The 22,866-nt window shown below is 49.4% G+C and overlaps 1 protein-coding gene across 1 annotated transcript in view; it reads right to left on the bottom strand.

Annotated features, from left to right (window-relative positions):
* Positions 1–22,866, bottom strand: part of RNF165 (ring finger protein 165) — a 121,522-nt gene that overhangs the window by 22,856 nt on the left and 75,800 nt on the right. Inside the window, exon 2 of the mRNA XM_008572815.1 lies at positions 80–395. Coding sequence (XP_008571037.1) covers positions 80–395 — 316 coding nt within the window. The remainder of the gene's footprint in view (positions 1–79; positions 396–22,866) is intronic.

Here is a 22,866-nt window from a genome sequence, read left to right as displayed (position 1 = left end):
CCTCTCAGGCCCCGCCATAATCCTGTTCCCTCCTCCCCCTCCCCCTTGACCCCGCCCCCCGGCCCCCGGCGGCACCCACCTGGGGTGCGAGACCAGCCTGCGGTGCTGGGCTTCCAGGAGCTGCTGCTGCAGGAGGTATTGCTGGTGCAGGGCCTGAGGTAGGAAGGAGGGACCTGTGACGTCCTGGAACTGCAGGGTGGGCAGCGGGGTCAGCGACTGGTGCAGGGCGCCGCTGTGCTGGTGGGCCGGGGCCATGTGGGCGCTGAGGCCCGGCTGCGACTGCACGGGGTGTGCCAGCGGGAAGTCGGGGGCGAGCTGCTGCGGCTGTGGGGGGCCCAGGTGGAAGTGGCGGCAGGAGGTAGCGTGAGGATGCTGAGACCTTTGAAAGGGGGCACCTGGTGGGGACAAAGACAGAGAAGTCTCCATGAGGACCAGCACAGCCATCCGCACAATGACCCTGGTCCCTACCCAGGGGGCAGCCTGGAGCTGGTGAAACTCAACACTTCATTAGAACACAGCAGTTTCATCACCTTTATATACATACGGTTATCTTTAATGCTGCCAAGTAAAGCGTCTGGACATGTATGTGTTGTGGGGAGGGGAGTGTTTTCTTTAATGAACAGATAAGCATCCTTTTTATAATTAACATGCTTATTAAAGTAGTTTTAAGGTCCCTAAAGTTGTTTAGCTTTCTTGATTTAGAGTCCCCCTGTGAAATCTTATTGACCCTATCTTTTTAAATAGATGCCACATGTAGAAAATTTAGTCCAGTCCAGCCAAGTTCTGAATTTCACTGACACCTTGGCTAGCCAGGACCCAACCCACAGGAAGTCCTAATTTCCAGAGACAAAGCAGCCAAAAGTCGTTTTGCATGCACTTTTAAGAAAAAAAAATTACACAAATAATTTTTTATTTTAAATAATAATTAAATAATTTATTAGAACATTATAATCTATTTAAAAGCAGACATATCCAGGTATAAGATGAGCTCAGCTACATTTAATTTAGGCTCCAGTACGTTTCTAAATAAAATCGAGCTTGATGACAAGAAAGCCTTACTAATTCTCCATCAGCAAAAATCCAGCTCTAGGCACTGGAGGGAATCCTTTAATGAGGGAAAGAAGTAGGCCCAGCGCTTCAGAAAGATTTGCCAAGAATTTCCTGCTAAACATGACAGATTCAACCCATGTCTACTCCTTCCCCAACCCGATTAAAATGAGAGCAAAAGAATAAAGAAGATAAACAGACAAGGACAGAGAGAACAGGAGAGGTGACATCAGCAGGCAACAGGCGTCAACAGATTTTTGGAAGATGGAAAGCAGATGGAAAAACTAGCAGAGCTGAGAAATCAGAAACCAAGTGCCTACCAAAGGGGTGGTCAACAAGAAGTAGACAAATCTTACCACCCAGTGCTGGAAGGGTCAGGAATTGGAGACAGTGGCTACTTTGGAAGGCAGGAGAGAGGGTAGAGCTGAGAACAGGGAGGCTGCTTACAAGTCTGTATAAGGAGCACTTACTCCCAGAGCTCCTCCCCTTTCCCCATGTAGAGCAGAGACTACCACTCCCAGAGAGGCTCCAATGTAGGGGATGAGGGGGTGACCCTAGGCAGAGGAGAGCAGGACAGCACTGTGTTAAAGCAGGAGGATTAAATGAAAGTTTAGGGAACTTTGGAATCCTCTGCCCTTTGAATGCCAGTTGGTGCCAAAACAGTGTCACCCAGGCATGTACCCCTTCCCTGCACCCTCCATAGACCCAGGCTAGAAATTGGGGGTGCCTCTCTAAAGAAAATCATTGGTCCCAGAAAGAGTTCTAAGGTACTTTGTTCAGTTAAGAGCATCCCCAATAAAATGGTTGGGTCTCCAACTGGCCACTCAATAATGAGGCCCGTTAGTGGGAAAGTCCATTCTCATGCACAGGTGCACAGAGCTTCTGGACAGCTTTTAGTGACCTACTCTTCAACATGAACAGACAGCCCAAGGGTGACCAGTCTCTTGAGGAAGATGACAAAGGGAAAAGAGAGAGAATGTACCAAATTTTTAAAAAAGAAAAATGAACTCTGAGAAACAGAGGTAATGAAAGGACCAAAAAAAAAAAAAAAAAAAAAACACCTTCAGAACACTCTAATTAATATCCTCAGAGAAATAAGGTGTTTGATCCATGAAACAACAGGAAGCTCTTTAAAAAGGAACAATGAGAAAACAAGAAAGAGAGCTCTTGGAAATTAAAAATATATCAGGTGAAATCTGAAATTTAATAGCAGGGTTGGAAGATAAAGCTGGGGACATTTCTCAGGAAGTAGAATGAGAAGAGAAGGAATTGAGAAATAGTAGAAAAAAGATGCAAACGTGGAAGGATCCAGTCAGAAGATTCTTCATTTTACTAGCAAGAGACAAAAATGGAGGAAACAATGGGGAGGTAATTATGAAAAAAATTACAAAAAATATTTCCCAAAACTGAAGGTCTGCGTTTCTAGATAGAAAAGGCCCTCTGAGTGCCCAGTAAAATTGGTTGGGGAAAGAACCCCACACCCAGGCATCTCACGGTGAAATGTGCAAACACCGAGGGCAAAGAGGTGATCTAACATCTTCCAGAGAGAAAGCAGACAGGTCCCATGCAAAGGGTCAGAAATCAGAAGAGCGTGACAGTTTTCAACAGCGACACTGGAAGCTTGAAAACAGTGGAGCGACTGCCTTCAAGATACTGAGGGGAGTAAAGAGATTTTCAACGGAGAATTCTAACAAGATCGGGCGCGTTCAGGGTGGTATGGTGGTAGACTCGATCCAGAATTCTATGCCCAGCCAAACCATTAACCAAGTGTCAGAATAGAATATAGCCATTTTAAAACAGGCAGGGTCTCCAGAAAAATTAACCTTCTCCATAGTCTTTCTCAAAGACGAACTAATGCAAACCAAGAAAGAGGAAAAAGAAAACAGGAGCTTCACTCCTAGGAGGTGAGGGGATTCGCAAGCACACAGCTGTGCGGGGCCCCAGCAGCCACTCCACGGGGGAACAGGACAGTGGAGGCTCCGACGGGTATGGGGGGAGGTGGAAACGATAGGGTTATCTATAAATTTGGTCACATGGAAATAGTATTTGATGGAATTTTACAATTTGGTAGAGAATTTGGTAAGAATTTATCAAAAAAAAAAAAAAAAAAAGAGGCAGTTATTACTACCAGGAAAAGAAAAAGTCATACAGGAAAGTATAATTATTTACTACTTGGCTCAGTGGTAAACAATATTTATATATTAATGATAAAACAAATAATTAATAAACTCTATTAGAACAAAAAGGGACATTTCTTCCATAATGTGAAGAACATAGACAATATCAGAAATTAGAAAATGAACAAATAGCAGTCTAGTGGTTTATTTAGAATTTTACATAGTAATTTATGTGTTTTAGGAAGTGCCTGAAGAAAAGTTGAAAGTGTTAGGTTAAGGGAGTTTGGGCCACACAATAACTGTGGTACTAAATGTGTCTTGTATCCGTCTATTCAGCTTTGTAAATGAGGTGCATGTCATTGACAGATTTTCTTAAATCTTTTTAAAATAAATATTTGCAAAAAGAAATGGACATAAAAAGAATTTCTGACCTGGATGTGCCAGGAAAGAATTATCTAGGACCTTGATTCTCACAAGTATCCCAAATAAGTAGTGCTTCTCTGCCTTATGATTTCTGGCTTTGATGAGTCTAGCCCAGGGGCTGTGGCAATGAGCAAGCCCTGGGTCCCCCCAGTCCCCGCCCTCACTCCACCGTCTGTCACCACACAATGAAAAGAGGAGAGGACCAAAATGACAGAGGGAAAGAGGGCAAGAAGAGGAAAGAAAAGCTGTGGAAAGATAAAGAAAAGTAGAAGATGCACATGACTACAGAGGAAGGGATGGAGTGATAAAAGGATATTGTAGAGACTCTAAACCAGCGCTGTCTGATAGAAAAATAATATGAGCCCCGTAGGTCATTTTAAATTTTCTAGTAGTCACCTTTAAAAAAGTAAAAAAGAGATAAGTGAAATTAATTTTAATAATATATGTTATATAATTCAACATATCCAAAATGTTATTTCAACATGTACTCAATATAAAGTTATTTTGCATTCTTTTTTTTTTATATTAAGTCCTCAAAATCCTGTGTATATTATGTACTAACAATACATCTCGATTAGGACTAGCCATGTTCCAAGTCCCCAATAACCCCTTGTGGCTTCCATATTGGACCGTGCAGCTCTAAAGGAAGAAAGCCAACTTCATACACAGAGCAAAGCCAAGTTTTAGCCAAGTTTCCTAACTGGCCTGACTTCAAGTGTGGAGCACCCCACTGCTTACCAGTGAAATCCAAACCCCCTAGCCTGATACTGAAGCTCCATCCTGCTTATTTCCCACTGACTCCACCAGCCCTCCCTGCAGCCATCCACACTGGTCTACTCAAAATCCCAGGCAGTCCACGCACACTCCCCCCGAGGGGCCTTTGCTTCCATCCTGCCAGCTGCCTTCTCCATCTTCACAGGTCCACGTCACCTCTCAGCGCCTCCAAAACTGCCTCTCCTGCCCACCAGCCCCCAGGCACGCCTGCCTCTTCAGAGTTCTGTGGAACACCCAGTCTCTCCCACTCCCTGGCACCTGGTCGTGGCCACCTTGAGCTGTCTTCACACTGCCGCCCCCACCACACCGAGCTTCGTGTCTTTCCTGCTTCTGGATCCCCACGCACCTCGCTTGGAGCTGGCGTTCAGTAAACACCTGGGGGTCTGACTGACAGTTGGAGGGAGTGAGGGAGAAACAGCTCAAAGGGGCTGAGGCCTGAGGCTGGTCGAAGGCAGACTGGTTTGAAATTGAGTGGGACAGAGAGTGGCAAGTAGGGCATGGTGAGTACCGGGTTTTGATGCAGGGATGGGTCAGGAGGGGCTGGCCAGCGTCCTTCCCCTCGGGCCCTGGTGGAGTCTTTCCTGCTCCCTCCCTCCTGTGGCCAGCGTCCTTCCCCTCGGGCCCTGGTGGAGTCTTTCCTGCTCCCTCCCTCCTGCAAGCCCCCCCTGCCATAAGGATGCCCACTCTGCACAACCCAGCCTAGAGTGGCTTCCACTCTCCAGCAACCTGCGCCCTCCAGCTGATGCACTGGAAGTGAGGGCAGATGCCTTCTCCCCAGGATGGCAGCAAGAGAAAGACAAAAGTACCTATCCCTCCCATAATATGTAAGACGGCTGACTTCAACCTGCAAAGCTCCTTTGACTTTCGCTCTGGGACTCTGTGCTCCTCCCAGGTCATCTCCATCCCCAGAGGGGTTCTCAGTCTCATCACCTTGCCTGGAAGGGAATGAAGGCAGGAGACACTGTCCTGGACTCACTGCGCCTCCTCAGCCCCATACCAGGTAGAGTCTGTAAAAATGCCAGGCAACAGCTGCTCTGTGTGGTCTCTAAGACCAAAGGAATGAAGCTCTCAGGGTCAATTGTCAGGGCCCATGACAAGCCAGTGATCAGTGATGTCCGAACAACACTGACAACCTAAAATGCCCCCAACCCTGTTAGTAGAACACCTGCAATTTTTCCTATTAGAGTTACTCCTCTAGGTTAAAAAATAATCTCCAGATGTCCCTGATTATACTGTACATTTATCATATTTCCCCAGGACTAAAATGCTGTGCATTGAAATCTTCATCATGAGCTAAACAACATTTTCAGGGAGTGGGCAGAAAGAAGTGTCTCCCAGAAACAGACAAACAAACAAAGCACCACATTAAATAACCACCTCAATTGCATGACACAGGGACTGGACCCTGAGCAAGGTGGGCACGGGCTGAGGGTGGGAGGCCCATGTCTAGGCCTGCACAGCCAGGAAAAGGGAAGCCCATGGGTGTGGGTCTCACCTGATGCCCACCTGACATGCACGGGACGCACAACAGTTTCTCCAAAGTGCCTGGCGACTGGTGGATGCTTTGTGCCTCATGGGCAAGGAGCCCATTATGCTGGCATCTGGAAAGTGGGTGGATTGGAGGACAGAAGAAGCCACACAGCCCCAGCAGAGAGGGAAAGGAACGGGAGAAGCAAAGAATGCAGGGCCAGGGGCTATGGGGAAGGTGTGCAGAGATAACAGTGATGAGGTCCCAAGTCTCTAAAAGGTCGCTTGACTTTCCAGGACACTCATCTGGTAAGTGACAGAGTGGAGATTTGAACCAAGGTGTTTCCTGGAAGAGAAGTGCTGCCAGGAGGGAGGGGGCAGCACACAGGGAGCCTGACAGAGCGAGGGGTGGCAGCGAGGGAGCACTGTAGTCTCAATGTGTGTCCCCAACTCCACATGCTTACCCTGAGGTGATGGTATATGGAGGAGGGGCCCTGGAAGGTGATTAGCAGAGCCCTCATGAATGGGGCTTGTTTCCTTAAAAGAGAGCTACCTGAGAGCTACCTTGCCCCCTCTGCCTTGTGAGGACATACAGAAGACACCATCTATGAGGAATGACCCTCACCAGACACAGAATGTACCGATGCCTCGATCTTGGACTTCCCAGCCTCCAGAACTGTGAGCAAGAAGTTTCGTTGCTTATAAGCCATCCGATCTATGGGAATTTGTTATAACAGCCTCAATGGACTAAAACAGCAGGCCTCCCAAGGAGGAGGGTGGTACAGGAACTGGGCCAGGACAACCAGAGGACGCATGGCAGTCTGGGATCTCTGGCCCGTGGATGAGGGCAGTGGAGTTAGGGCTGGGCCTGGGCAGGAGGGGAGAGGAGCCAGGCCAAGCAGTCAGATGACAGAGACTGTGGAACCAAGTGGCTTGTCCTCCTCAGGACTCCAGGACCATGAGACACTGCCTTCTAGCCCTCGGACAAAGAGGGGGCTGAAGGAGGGGAAGAAGAGGCAGCTTTGCAGGGCACCCTGAGGGCACCTGACATCTCAGCCTGCCTGCCGCCCACCCAGTCCACCCCAGGGACAATTGCCTTCTGCCAGTGGAGACCTCAGGCACAGGGCTGCCCAGCTGACAGGGGCCAGATCTTTCCTGCTCCTCCCAGGGATGCAGGACCCTGGGAGAGTAGGATGAGAACCAAACCCTCCCAGGCTTCCCTAGAGTCCCCGCTCAAGTTCCCTCCTCCCCAGGCCAGTTCTCAGGGTGTCAGCTTTCCCTCACTGGCCTGGGTCACTCTCCCTCAGCACTGGGGCAGAACAGGGAGGGGGCTGGAGACAGAGTCAGAAGGGAGCAGAAGGCCAAAGAGACTCCCTCCCCAAAGGCACAGGGGTAGCATAGGGAGTACGAGGACAGAGGACAGCCAGCAGCAGGGATGGGGAAGGATTGGCCTCAGCAGCTAGAGCTCAGGTTTTCTCCTCTTTGAAAAGCCCCGACAAGGAGCCGAGAAAACCAGTCTTTTGAAAAGAAGATTTCTGCCCACAAGAGGCCAGTGAAGAAGGCCTCGCTACCTGGAAGCTTTCAAAGCCAGCCAGAGTTCTGTGTGAGGGCTCCTCCCGACAGGCCTAACAGTCAGACCTGGGCCGCCCACTGGACTTCCCTGGGCCTTAGTTTCCTAGGCTTGTGACCCACAGTGAGGACGCTGGTCCCACACCTGCTATACACCCCTGCCAGCAGGGCCTGCAGGTATCTTCTGACTAGGCCTCCCATCTTACTCACAGGGTAACCACGTAGAAAGTAAGGGAAGATGTCTGTGAACTGGATATTGTGACCATGCCCAGGGTCCCACAGCTGGAAGACTGGTCCCGGTCTCCTGCCCTGCCCCTGCTGAGATGAGCCTGTGAGTGCTGTGATGTGCTGTCCTGCATTTGAAGGGGGCCAGAAGTGGTGACAGGCAGGCAGACTGGAGCTGACCTTTGAAATCCATCTTCCAAATGGCTGCACGCTAATATTCCTAAAGCCTGATTCTGAGCATGCTATCCCCCACACAATCCCCTCCTAGCCCCCCACCTCTCTCTCTCTCTCTCTCTCTCTCTCGCTTGCTCACTCTCTTGCTGCCCTATGTGACAACCTTCCTTCTCCTCTCTCCCAGTCCCCAGAGTCCTTGCCTACCATTCTCCACGCCCTGGCACTGCCACCCTCCCTCACCAGACTGTCATATCCTGTCCAAACTTGACCACCCCGGGCAGATGTTAACTTCCTTGGAGGCCTCCAAGGCCTGGCTGGCCAGATGAAATCCGCTCTCCATTCGACTTATAGCATTTGCCTGTTATACTTGGCATTTTGTTTGTATACAAATTTTTCTCTCCAGTAATAAACTATGAAGCGAGTGTTTTCAGGGCAAATACCATGAAGTAATTGGCCTTTGCTCTCAGAAGGGGCTTAAGAATATTCCAAGAGGGGAGGGGAAATGAGAGAATGAAGGAGAGAGGAAAAGAGAGAAAGAGAGAGGAAGGTGGGAAAAAGAGGGGGAAGGAAGGAAAGAAGGGAGAAAGACCTTCATTACCTTAGAAAAGTTGAGTATTAAATTATCTAGTAAGGAGATATGGTTCTTTGGGGAATCAATCAAATAGTCAAGCTAAATGAGACTCAGAGATCGTGTAGCCCTCATCCTACTGATGAGAGCCTCGAGGCCAGGAAATCTGGGGTGGCTTGTCCAAGGGCTTTCAGGTAGTTATGGCCGATTTGGAACCAGAGTCCAGGACTCCTGAGTCCCAGTGCAGTGATCTCCCACCCTGCCATGTCACAGAGTCCCCTTCTCCAGCACATGGATCCTCATGCTCCCATCCTTGTTTGCACTTGGTAATCCCAGAGAGGAACCCTCCTGCCTAGGTGGGCTGCTGAGTGGGAATTGACATGCCATGGCCCTGGTGGTCCCACCTCCCCTCCCCATCCCCTCTCTTCTTCCCGAGCCCTCTTAGGAGTAAGCCTGTTCCTGCCTAAGGAAGTCACCATGCGAAGGCAGGGCTCCAGCTGCTGGCATCTATGGGGAACGGTTTTGAGCCTCTTCTGCAGGAGATGCTGAGGAAAGGCCGTTATGAGTGAGAGGCTTAGGCGCAGCCCAATCTGCCTTGTCCAAAAGTCCCAGGTCTCCTCCCTGTCCTAAGAAAATGCCCAGGACAAACCCCAGCTTTATAGAGCAGGCCACAGTGTTTCCAACCTGGAGGTGCTTCTGTAGCGAGACAAATCCTGTAGGATTCTGGAAATCCCCACGTGAAAGGCTTTAGGCCTGGAGTTTCACAGGGTTTAACTCATGGAAAAGGACAGAAGGAACTTCCATGGTACTGGCTTCTGCAGAGCCAGTTATGGACACCTCGTATCAAGACGACCATTGATGAACTGGCTTCTGATGACAGAGAGCCATTGTGAGCGGCTCACGACATCTGATCTGAGGGACAGTTGGAGAGTCTGGGTGTGAGCAGGGAGGAGGAAACTCTAGGTCAGGGAACAACTGCAGTCAAAGGGATCAGACTGTTTCTGGTCAGCAGATTCGAGTCAACATAAGGAAGACATTTCCTCATGTTATAGCCCTTATACCATTTTATATTCCCTATGTTCTGTTATGTTATTGTTTTGTCCCCCAATGTTCTTCATCACTGCAGATGTCCACACACAAGCTAAACAACTGTCCAGCAGAGGAGCGTGGACACTAGCAGGGGAGATGGCCTGCAACACCTCCAGAGCCCTCCTAGGGCCACCAGAGGCGGTGCAAATTCCCTGCAACATCCATCCCCATTCTCTCCTTTTTGCACATGATCATTAGTTAAAGTTGCCAATCAGACAGACTGTCATCCGCAGTGGGGGACAGAGGGAGGTGCCTGGCAGCAGGGAGAGTGCTAGCCTGGAGTCCTGAGGGAGCAGCCTGGAGGCCTGAGCCAGGACGAGGCAGGTGTCCAAAGACAGATTTCACGTTCTACTCAAAACACCCCCGAGGAGCCTTCTCTTCCCTCTGCACTGATCCAGCTGAGAATTCCATTTCCTGCATCTCCTGAGTCTCCCAGTGGCCCACACTGACTTCCCCAGCCTGGGAGACATTCAAATTCCATGTGACTAGGTAATGCATCCTTTGTGATTCATTCAGATGCAGGATGCTCGGGGAGGTGACAGGAAAGATGGGAGAGGGGCACATTATGGGAAAGCTTGAATGGCAGGACTGGAGTCTGGAGTGCAATTCATGAGCTAACTACTTGCCTACAAACCAGATAAATCAGAGATGAAGAATAGAATTGGGCCATCTGCCCAGAACCCAGCTTCATAGACCGTTCTTCCTGGCTTCCTTATCTGCTCCAGGTAAATCAGTTTAACCTCTTTTGCTCCAGTCTGACCAACCCCAAGAGGCCTGTTCCCTTGTTCACCCCTTGGGCTGCCAGAGGTCTGCTTTCCTCCCTCTCCTATTCTGGTTTCCCACCCAACGGAGGATGCTGGGACCTAGAGAGAAAGTGATATGCCCAAAGGGATCTTTTAGCCTCAGCACAGCTTTATGATGCTTCCCCAGGGCCAGTGTTTGATCTCTAGTGAAAAGCTCAGCTTCTTCCAAGGAACCGAATTCCAGCTCTCACAACACTGATGGGAGGGTCCTCTGCACTCTGCATCCTAAGGAAGCTACTTGCCCATGGGTCTGAGACAATTAAACAGCAAACTGCCAGCAATCAGCAAAGAGCCAGTTTTTAGCTCCGGTTGACCTCCTGGACCAGGAGTAAGGAAAGGAAGCCTAGCAGGGGGCATTGGTTACAGACAGGATGCAATTATAGAAGAAAACCCCTGTGGGTAATGGGACGACAGTCTTCCAGGCATCATCCATTCCAGAAGATACCTTTTCTCCATCTACAGCTAACAAGGCCTATGAAAACATTCCCACTCTAGTTATGACAGGGTATTTTGTGGGTAACACCTATAGTCAGAAGACTGCAGGCTCCGTGAGGGCGGGACCTGGGTCTCTCTCATTCACCTCTACCCCTAGTGCCTAGTGCGCATCCTAATACGTAGTAAGAACTCGCTGAAAGAATGAATGAATGAATGATAACAAACTATTGAACATGTAGGAAGCAGCATTCTGTTAAAAACCTTAGTAGCATGCAAGCAGCTGCCTCCCAGCATCGCAGCACTGCATGGATTTATGTGGTGTCAGCAAAACAGATGTAACTGAAGCAGCTAAAGTAGAAAGACTAGCCTGGGAGAATTGCATAGAGTCTGAGAAGCCTCTGGCATGAGTATAGGGGCCCAGATGCAAGTCCCACATGAATGGGGGAGGCCCAACCCATGAGGTGGTCACTGTGAATCACAACCAACTAATCCAGAAGAAGGGATTTCGGCCCCAGAACAGAAGCCCTTCTCCTGCCATTCCTGGATAAGAAAGAGGGGTCTGCACTGTGGCTGGCATCAGTTAGCTTTGTAAACCATGTGTAGTTCCTCTTAGGTCAGGAGTTCAGAGATTCTCCTAATATTGCATTCTGGATACAGACTCAAGTAAAGAAAAAAAAGCAAAACCCCAAACCCCAACAACTTTCAGGCAGTGCTAGGGCAGCTGCCTGGGTCCATTTTGCATAAACATGGCCTTGTGTCCAAAGCAGGTGAGCTGCTTCAGGACCCTTCCTATGGAGGTTTGCAGAACGCACATTAGACTTACGCGGGCCTGGCCCTAGGAATGCTGCAGCCAGGACTGGAAGTAACTTCATTCCTCCACCCCACCCCCCCAGGAGAATTCTGTTTCTTCTGAGGACACTTTCTCCTGTGCCCTCCTCTGCTCTGCTGCAAGCCTGCTCCCAGTGCCGTCACTCTGAAGTGCAGTGACGGAGGAGAGTTTAGTAGAAGAGTTTAGAGTGTAGCTTTTCTCCGGAGCACTTAACATTTTAAGGACATCATGTTATGAAGTTCCAATGGTGGAATTTCAGGCAGCAGCCGGTGAGTCGAGGCAGTGTGGGAGCTCCCTGGCCTCCCCATACCCCTGAAATCAAATCGCATCAGTGGGTGGGTGTCTGCTGGCTTTCGGAAGGAGCCGGAGTCACTAAATTAGATTCCCAACTATTACTGCTCATGGGGCACCCCTGTGTGTGTGTGTGTGTGTGTGTGTGTGTGTGTGTGTGTGTGTGTGTGTGTGTGTGTGTGAGAAAGACAGGGAAAAGGGAGTGAGGGAGGATGCTGGTGGAAATATACGAGAGAGGACAAAGGATGGCAGGAGAGAGATAAGGTTGTAAGAGGGAACAGGAAGGGAAATAACAAAAGAGAGAGAAGTGGGGGCAGGGAAGGAGAGGATGCCTGGGAAAGAAAGAACTATAGGTTTCTCAGAGCTGGCAGGTCCCAGATGCTTAACAAGCCACAGAGGTCTATCTCAAGTCACCTCAAGTGACTCCATCAGCCCTTTGGGTGCCCCTGGCTTGGCATCTGACTGCCCTCGCCTCCGTCCACCCCATCTGCTTTCCCCAGGCAGGCCTGGTCCAGCTGTGCCCCGAACATTTGGCTCATTGCTTAGTATCCTGCATAGTTATTTCAGGCCACTGTCCCTTCAACCAGGTCACCCAGCTGGACCGAGAGGCCCTGCAGGCCAAAACTGTGCCTGCTCCCATGGAGAAGAGCCCAGGCCAGCTCTCAGGGGAGCAGCTGGGGCACGGCACTCCCTACCTCTGGGCTTCAGCTTTCTGATCTGCAAAGTGAGCACAGAACATCTCACCTGCCCACTTGACAGGGGAAATACTATGAAGTACCCCCTGGGAAAGTGCCTTGCAAAGTAAAAACACTTCTCACCCTCCACGGGGGGCCGGGCCCAGGACTGGCTGCAGGGAATGGGCTCAGCAATTTCCTTGAATTGGAGACACTCCTGAATTCTGAGAACGCCTACTCCTCCCAAGTCCTCACTCTTCCCATCAAGCCCAGCTTGGTTTGTAGTGAAACACCGGGCAGGGGAGAGTAGCCAGGGCACCCAGCAACAGGCCACTCAAGGGCAGCCTGCCAACAGAAGCACCCTGGCTGGCATCCTACATCAGGGGTGAACCCAGGGACACCAGAAAGATTCATGGTCTAATAATAGCATTCCCATTGGAGCCAAAAATTCTCCAGAGGGGAGTCATTGCTTTGTATTAAACATTGCTCTCTCTTCTTCTTTTAAAGTGCAAATGCCCAAAGCAGGGCAACACGTTGTCTTTAATGTTCAGTGTGGATGGACTTACAAGGATTTCTATCTGTCCAGAAAGAATGGAAAATCATGGAGATGTTAAATGCCATGACTGGGAGAGAAGGACTAACCTGAGTGCTGCCCCTGTAGTCCAGGGAATGAACATAGCCAGACAACAGCTCTTTTTCTGGTCTGAGACTATCTTGCCACATAATTGCATTTGATTTAGAACTTGACTTATTCCTTCATCAAATAGTCACTGCATGCCTGCTAAGTGCCAGGCACTGTCCTAGGGTGCTAGGAATGTAGCTGTGAATGAAAGTCAAAACTCCTTGCCCTCGTGGAACTGTAGTCTAGTTCTACCCTGTCCAATGTAGTCACTACATGTGAAATGTGCCTAGTCCAAATTGATATATGCTATCAGTGTAAAATATACACCAGACTTCAGAGACTTCATATAAACAAAACACTGTAAAAAATTAATAACTTTTGAAATTAACTAAATGTTGAAATGATAATATTTTACAGGTTAAAAAATACACATTATTAAAATAAATTTTAAATGTTTCTTCCTATTTTTTTTTTTTTTTTTTTGTGACCGGTAAGGGGATCACAACCCTTGGCTTGGTGTCATCCGCACCGCGCTCAGCCAGTGAGCGCACCAGCCAACCCTACATAGGATGGCCTCGGTGCTCCCAGCACCGCTGCACTCCCAGCACCGCTGCACTCCCAGCACCGCTGCACTCCCAGCACCGCACTCTCCCGAGTGAGCCACAAGGGTCGGCCCTCTTCTTACTTTTTTTAATGTGGCTTCTAGGAAAAATTAAATTACATATGTGTCTTACATCTTTTATCAGATAGCACTGGTCCAGACAAGTAGATATAAAAGAAAATATGTCATTTATTAATGATGATGATAACAGAGCTATGGAGAAAACTGAAGCAGGGAAGGAGAATGAGTGGGGGTCAATGTTTTCATTTTAAATAGATGGCCAGGAGAGCCATCACTGAGAAGGTAAGTTGTGCATAAAGAGTTGAAGGAGGTGAAGGATTGACCAGGCAGACATCCAAGCAGACAGAACTGCATGTGCAAAGGCCCTGTGGTGACAACAAGCATGGCCTTTTAAGAAACATCAGGAGGCCTGTGTGGTAGGAGTTTAGGTGAGACAGATCTTGGGGGGATGAGGGGACAGACTGTGCAGGACCTCGTTGGCCATTATAGGATGTTGGCTTTTACTCTGAGTGAGGCTAGAAGACAGAGGAGGGTGTCTGAGCAGAGAAGTGATAGGATTTAACTTTCTCTGCCTGCTGTGTTTAGAACAGACTGCAGGGGCAAAGGGAAGAAGCAGAGACCAGTCAACAGATGAGGGTTTCTTCGACCAGGATTGCAATGGTGGGGGGAGGGAGGAGAGATGATCAGGTCCAAAATATTTTTCATTTAAAGCGTAGAGGTGACCAGATTTACTCATGGATTGGATGTGGAACATGAGAGACAGAGGATAAGGAGGACTCTAGATCTTTTATCTTAAGCAACTAGAAGCATGGTGTGTTTGATAATTTGCATAAATGGCCCCAATTCCTCCCCTCCCTCTATGCTCACCCCTTGCACTGTGATGTTAAAGTTCCTCCCATCAAGAGGCGGGGTCTATTTTCCCAACCCTTGAATGTGGGCTTGGCCATGTGACTGATTTCGGCCAATAGAATGTAGCAGAAGTGACATCATGCCAGTTCTTAGCCTAGGCCTCAAGACACCTTACAGTTTCCACTATGTCTCGGTCCCCTGCCTCTACCATAAGAACAAGCCCAAGCTAACCTACTAGAGGATGAGAGACCATGTGAAGCAGAGAGAAAGTGCCCTAGCTGAGGCCATCCTAGACTACTCTGTCTCAGCTGACCCAGCAGCTGGCCACAGACTTAATGGCAAGCCCAGAAAAGACCAAAAGGACTCCAGCTGAGCCCAACCCAAATTACCAACTCACTGAATTGTGAGATGAATAATGGACATTGTTTTAAGGCCAAGTTTTGGAGTGGTTGTTATACAGAAAAAGCTAACTGATACTGATGGTGTTACCATTTACTGAGGTGGGGACTCGATTTTGAGTTTGGCTCTAATTGTTTTGATTGTGAGTCTGAATGCTTAGAGAGCAAAATCCTTGTTGTCTCTCCCTGAAACACCCAGATCACCTTCAGGACAGGGCTGGATGCAGTCTGGGTGCTTGGTAAATTCTTGCTGGATGGATGGGTGGGTGGGTGGGTGGGCGGATGGATGGATGAATGGATGGATGGGTGGGTGGGTGGATGGATGGATGACATTAATTGGCTCCCTAATACAAGCCAGGTCCCTACACCACCTTTTTTCTGACAATGTCTGAAGAGCTTTAACTGCCTCCTCTCTCTGCCCACAGCTCCCTCAAGAGTTTGCAGTCGAACCTTGATTTCCTAGAGCTTTCACCAGCAACGGCGACAGAGAATTGAAACCCACAGATCTGTGTTTCCTTGAGAACATGAAGCACTGATTTTTAGCGTCAATTTTGACCTCCCACACCCAGCCTTTCCCCAGATGTGCTGGCAAATAGACAAATCAATTGTTTTGAGTTTTTCTTCCTCTCCACCCTCATGACATGTTAATTAGCAGTGAAAATGCCAGCAGCAAAATCAAGAAGGCTGAGGACAAACCCCAGCCCTGAGTAGCCAGCTGGTGCAGCACTGGGTGTCCTGACTCTTCCATCCATAGCTGGTTTCCGTCTCTAGGGCTACGGGCACTGTTTTCTGCCTTCTGCTTATCTTTCCTCCCTCCCGGGGTGCTCCAATTTCCTTATGACCTGCGCTTCCATCCCTCTGTGATGGCCACAGTAATGTCAGTGTACCACTTCACTTCTTACAAAACTTTTCCCAGATTCAGCCCTACACCCATCCAGTGCAGTGAATTATGGAAATTATCCCCATTTTAGAGATGAAGAAACTGATGTTCAGAGGGTTAGGAAAACTTGCTCAACATCTCTTGGCCCAGGTTGGGGATTTGGAGCCCGTTTTTCTGATTCCAAGTCTGTCTTTCTTTCACTGTCAGCAACATCAAAACATGTTCTCAGTTCAGCGCCAAGTACACTGAGGAGGCAGGTCCCTTAAACAAATTACTGGTAAGATTACCATCTTAGGTCTCTCATGGGCGTTTACCTTTTAACAGGCGTCAAACTCTGGCAAAGGTCATCTAGGCCCAGAGAGGGGACACTCTGAAGAGACATAGGGACTTTCCCAGGCCCTGAAGCTGCTGCTGCCCAAAGGCTGATTTGGCTTCTGCTTCTTCCCCTGCCCCCATCACCAGGGCTCTGGCTCCAGATGTCATCTGAAGCTAGTGGGGTGTTCATGAGCCGAGAACAATAGCCCAGCAGGACTTGCAGCTCAGATCAGGCCCTGTTGCCACACACAGTCTCCTGCAGTCCCAGATGGAAGTCCATGCTCCCCATTTGCAATGCTGTGATGGCACAAAATTAAGATGTTTACTGGTGGCAAAATGGCCCTCAACAAACCAAATATGGCCTCTCTTATGGCTCTTCCCAGCTACCACTGCACCCTGCCCTCCGCCCAGGGCAAGGGAAGCCCTGAAGATGAGGATGCCACATGCCGTGGAATCTGTGTCTGTGAATGTGCCCTGATGGAGTCTGTATGTGTATACATGTGCATGTGTGTATGTGCACGTGTGTGTGTGCAATGTGAGCGTGAATGTGTGTGTGGTGCTCATATGCATTGTGTGTGTAGTGTGTGTGCGAGTGTATGTGAGTGCATTTGTGTTGGGGTGTATCTGTGCACACGTGCGCTTATGTGAGTGTGTGTGTGTGTGTGTGTGTGTGTGTGTGTGTGTGCGCGCGCGCACATAGAGGGCAGCTCTGGTCTGAGCGTCTACAGCCTGCCCTATGACCTGCTAAGATTAGTTAGGCCTGACTGTTGGTGGTGCCTACACAGAGCCCTGGTTTGCCAGGCCAATGATGTTTTTATTAAATACCTGCCATACACCAACACAATATAGAAGAGTGAAGTATTTTCCCTCAAGGAAGCAGTGGGATACATCTGCCTGGGGAGTCAGGCAAGTTGCATTCAAATCCAGTCTTAACCACTCACTCATTGTGCAACCTTAGGCAAGTAGCCTAGCCTCTCTGAGCCTCAATTGCTTGACCTGCAACGTGAGCATAAGGATATTGTCATCTCTACCTGCAGGACTGCCATGGATTCAGATGAGAGATGCTGGGGTAAAGTGCTTTAAAAATGGTAAAGCGACTTACACAAATGAAGCCTGGTATTAAGGATGTTACAAAACATTTATAAGAGAAGAACAGAGACTGCTGCATTAGCTTGAATTAAATTGTGTGGTTTTACATCGTGTAATGTTGAATACACTAATTACCCTGAATCGAGCATCACATATTGCACACAGGTACTGATATTCAATGCTGTACCCCACAGATATGTACAATCAGTTATGTTTCAATTTTTAAAAATTAATTTTTAATTGTGTGGTTTAGATTACAGTGTATGTGCAGTAAAAGTAAATATGCAGATGATTTCTGGAAGGACCCGTGAGATCTGACAAGAGTGGTCCCCATGAGGAGAGAACCTGGGTGGCTGGGGGAGGGGAGGGAAGGGAACATGGTTTTCTCTGTGTGTATCTCCTTTTGTACTATATGAACTTTGTACTACATGCATATATTATGTGATTTTAAAATTACACTGGAAGTACAGCAAAATGGAAAAGGGGGTGTTCCTCTGCCCTCTTTCACCCTCCTACTCCTTTACCCCAGGTTCCCCCCAACTGTCTCCCACTCCTGTCCTTGAATTTCAGCTCTCCCTCTCTCCCCAGTTAAGAGATACATAAACTGAGACTCAAAGAAAATAGATAACCTGCCATCACATATCCCACGTCACAGGGCCAAGAATGCAAAGTGGATGTGGGTTCCACACTATAGGACTCTGCAGGACTCCAAAGCCGGAGTGTCCTCCTTCCCCATGCAGAACTGACTATGAAGCTAAAGGAGGGCCCTTACAGAGGTGTAGGTTCAGGCACCATGGGACAGGCTAGAGCAGATAGGTTTTGGGGTGGAGTGCATCTTCCCAGGGCCCCTGGGATGTCACCACATATCCGCTTTTGGCAAGGGCTAGGCTTGAGCCATGCTACTTTATAAAACTTCAGACTCAGTACTCTTGGAAATGGTCAGGGCAGCCTGCTTTATTCTAATTCCACTCGAGAGGGGAGAGGTCCTGGCAGGGTTCCCAGCTTGCAATGGTTTAACCAAACAATTTTGAAAACTGAGTTCAAGATCTGTCACCCAAAGCAACATACTTGAACAAAGTGCCACAGAGACTAGTTCCCCTGGGCTAAAGCAGGAAGACTCCTGGATCACCTCCAGCTTCTTAGAGGGCAGGGGGTGGGGGGTGTTGAGGGTCTTGGTCAGGGAGAGAGGGAGGATCTGCCCTTTGGGTCTCTGTGTCCTCATTTGTAATGAGCTATCGTGTCACCTGGCCCACAGGTATGCCATCTGAAGCACGGATGGTGGCTGTTAACAGCATCTCCACTTGCATGACAGCCCCTGCCTGAGGTGGTCTTGTCCTTCCTCAAGAGTGGGGAGAGGTAGGGAGGACCACCCAGCACTCCCCTTCCTGTGCGCCTGGCACCCTGTGGAGCAGGAGCACTCACAGCCAGCTACCTGCCCGGGAGGGAGTGGGGAGAAGGTACGACATGTGAGAAGGAACAGACAAACCAGGCAGCCTGGTTCACAGCGTGACAGAACATCAGCATCCCTGGGCCCCCTCCACCACCCTGGCAGCACTTAGTATGAGGCTCGGCTCCCGGCGGGACATTTGACAGGAGGGTGGCTGCCCTCTGCTCTGTCTTCAGAGCCTGACAGGCAGCTGTGAGCTGCTACCAAGTGTCAAAAACAGTGGTAGACAGGCAGGGACATGTTTGCCCCCAGGCTCAGTGGTGAGCCTCCGGGGCTGCCAAGCAACCAAGAGCCCCAGGCTGGGGGCCTGTTTCCAGCCAGCTGGGCAGCAGGCCCAAACCAAGATATGCCCCCTGACCACATGGCCCTTGTAGCCTACCTTTCCCCAAACCAGAACATGTGGTCATGGCAAGATTCATGGGCAGTTGTCCAATTCGAGATCTGATTTGGAAGGATGGGGGAGGGAGAACTGCCATCTTGGGGGGAGGGGTCAGCGCTTTGATTCCCCGGGCTCTGAGATGAGCTGTTCTTTCCCGCTGAGCTCAAGACCCACACTTGGGGAAGAGAGGGCGTTTAAAAATAGCACCGACTGACTTGAATACCTCTGCTCCCTGCCTGCTGCAAGTCAGATCCAATTACTCTGCTGACAAGAAGCTTTTAGCCCAGGGAGACTGGCATCAGCGATGCCACTCCAGGGAGCTGGGCTCTATGGTGACCCAGCCCCTCCTTCTCCTACTGGGCATCCAAGGGTCCAAGGGAAAGGAACAGAGCGGATGCAAAGATCACATACACACACGTGGCCCAGCTCCAGGCCATAGTTCCTGCACATCCGGCTACTTGGCAGCATCTGGTCTCCTTGGTACTCCCCCCACCCTCACCAACAGGCTTTTGTTCACTTGGGTGAGCAGTTCCAAACATCTGACCCATGCCTGAGATTCCACCGTAGAGCCTCACCCCTTTGGAATGTAAAGACTTTTTCAAGGTCTCCCACTAAGATCCAAGTGCCTCCCCCTGGGATGGGTTCCTGGTCACAGCTGGGGACACAAAACTAGCACGCACATAGAATGTCAACTCCATGAGGCAGAACGTCTACTGTCTGACTCACCAATGGCACATAGTAGGAACTTACCAATGTGTGTGGAAATGAAGGGGACTTGGCAAGAAAGTGCAAATGGGTTCATGCAACCCCCTTCTCAACTGAGAAGGTGGAAAATAATCAACTGACCAGAAGCATGTGTCCTATTAATGATGGCCACATAGCATCAGCTCCTCAACAAAGGCCAAGTACAGAGGCCCCTAGGAAACTTCTCTTTCCTTTCTCCAGCCAATGCCACTGTATTTTCCCTGCAGCAAACTCACCCAACCCAAAGCCACTTGCCGGTGACCCTATTAAACCAGCAAATGCCTGGAGCTGAAGCTCCTCCTGCAAGGCCTCACCCTGCCCTCTCCATGGGGCTGTCCTCTCCTTTCTATGCTGACTCTCCCCCTTCATTAAGCTCTCAAAATGCCAATGCTCAGGGAATGCAAACTAAGAGAGCTGTAATCAGGAGACTGCCTGAATCCATCAGGCACGTTTTACCTGCCTTGTCAATGACACTTATCACTTTCTACTCTGGGAGCTTTGTGTTAGTAACTTCCCCAGGGTGGAAGCAGGGTCCTGGCCATCTGCCACCCATGCATGACCAGTATCTTGTACACACCAGTGCCCAGGAGATGTTGGGTTAATGAATAAGGGTGTGTGTTGGGGGTGAGAGGCTGTAAACTTGACAAAGGCACATGTGAAGAGTCCAGGGATGACTTGCTCACCATTTGCACAGGCTGGATGGTTGAGGAAATGATGCCTAAAGCGAGTCTAGCTACGTCAATGACAGAGCAGGGGGCACAGCCGCACTGGCATTTACTGGGGCGTGTTCGCACTTCCTTTGTGAAGATTTCCATTTGTTTGCTGGTCAGGGAGGCCCTCCCCCTCAGCTAAGCCCACGCACAGCTATTGGTGATAGATTTGAGTGTTTCTGGGTATGGACCAAGATCTAGGCCTTGCCAGCACCTTCCTGGGGTGGAACCACCAGCACGTATCAGGAGACTTGCTTAAGCTTTCCGCTGGTGAGCCCTCAGCTGAAGGCTGGAAGCAGAACCCCGGGTGGTGAGTTTGCCCCTCAGTCTCGCTGCCTGAGAAGTTCTGCCTCTCACTGTGACACACACTGTCTCCTGCACCCCAACTGTGGGAAGCCAGGTGTGAGGATGCAGAAGCTGGAATGATGACAGTTGCAGGCACAGCACTGGTAAGACAGTGAGCACCTAGAACCCTCTCTCTCTCAAATTAGAGGTTATAGGAGGGCAGAACAGCAAGGGTTAGAGGAAGCAGCAGAGCTGAGGTGCAGGACAGGAGCAAGAAGCCATGCCTGGCCAAGCATCTGGGGTCTTAGGGGTCAGGAGCAGGGCCCTGAGGTCGTAGGACCTTAGAGGTGGAAGGTGTATTGAAGCAATCACCAAAACAGCCCACCCACCACTCCTCACCACGTAAAGACAGCAGGGCCCACAACTTGCAGTAGGATTATAATTTGGAGCAGTCTTGAAGAGTGATTTGTCAATGGCCATGGGAATCATAAAGGCACACCCTTGTCAACTGGCAACTCCACTGGGCATCCTCACGATAGATGCCTATAACTCCATACAGGCACATGTACAAATGTGCATGGTAGCTGGTAAGTGCAAAAGACTAGAAACAAGCAAATGTCCATCAATACTCAAACTACCTCTTTCTTTTTTATTCATTTTTTTAAATTTAATTGAAACATAATTGATCATACATACTGTGGCACACAGCATTGTATTTCAATACCTGTGTGCAGTAAGTGATCCTCAAATCAGGATAATTAGTATATTTGTTATCACACAGTGTGATCATTCTAATAGTCATTTATTGCATGGCTGTGGAGTTGGTGCCCTAAGAATATGTAAACATAGGGAGGTTCCAGGAATGCATTAGAAGGAAAGGCTGGGGCCGGCCCGGTGGCGCACTGCTACAGTGCGCCGCTTGGGAAGCGCAGCGGCGCTCCCGCCGAGGGTTCAGATCCCACATATAGACCGGCCGCTCACTGGCTGAGCGAGGAGCGGGGGCAACACCGAGGGTTGTGATCCCGTTGCCGGTCCCGGTCCGGTCCGGGCGCGACACTGAGGGTTGCGATCCGTTGCCGGTCACGAAAAAAAGACAAAAAAAAAAAATGACCGTGGTCACCAGGACATCTGAAGTGAAGAAAGCAAGGAGCCTGAGGGTCCCATCTACTCCAAGTCCTCCATTCCACAAAAGTGGAGCCTAAGACTCAGAGTGAGGGATCAGTGGCAGAAAACCACACTTCTGTTACTCGGAGGCAAGTTCAATACCAGGACCGAGGCTGCCAGACTCTCAGTCCAGAAGTCCCTCCTTGCACGATTTCCACCTTGGTCAGAGATGGCCAGAAGCCCAGAGCCTCTTAGCATCCCCATCCCAGGGCTTGATACCCAGAGTCAGGCAATTCTTCCTTGGCCAAGTCCAGACCCTTGGTGTCACTGCTGTCCTCCATTTCCTCCTGCTCTGTCCTTGGCTAGACTAAGGAAGAGTGTGTCACCACCTTTGGCCTGCAGATGTGCCAAACCTCAAATGATCCTTGGCTCCTCTTCCTTCCCTCTTTCCCAGAAGATAATATCAATAAAACAGGTCATGTTTATTCCAGATCACAGTGGCTGCACCCTAGGACAGTCGCCTGTCCTGGTCAAGGTATCTCGTATCACTCTTCCCCTTTCCCCTAAGTGGAAAGTGACTTGCACACTATCTTCTTTCGTGGCAGCAACATTCTTTTTGTCGATCTTAAAGGCTTGTAGTTATAACAATGGCTGACATTTATACTACACCCATTGTATGCCAGATAGGTGCTTCTAAGATTAACTCATTTAATCTTAGAACTCCCTGGTGTGGCTACTGTTATTATCTCCACTTAACCAATGAGGAGAACAAGTCACAGAGAGGTCAAGTAACTTTCTCAAGGACAAACTTTACATGGAAAATGGCCCTGTGGGCAGCAAGGCAATGAATAGGGAACAGAGACTTGAAACAAGACCACAACTCGCAGAAAGGCCGATGCAGTGACTCACAGAACAGATAAGCACTACGCAAACCGAA

This window comes from Galeopterus variegatus, unplaced genomic scaffold (genome assembly GCF_000696425.1).
Source record: "Galeopterus variegatus unplaced genomic scaffold, G_variegatus-3.0.2 Scaffold839, whole genome shotgun sequence".
Lineage (NCBI taxonomy): Eukaryota > Metazoa > Chordata > Mammalia > Dermoptera > Cynocephalidae > Galeopterus > Galeopterus variegatus.
Note: the sequence above shows the minus strand (reverse complement) of the source record. Positions and strands in the feature narration are given on the sequence as shown.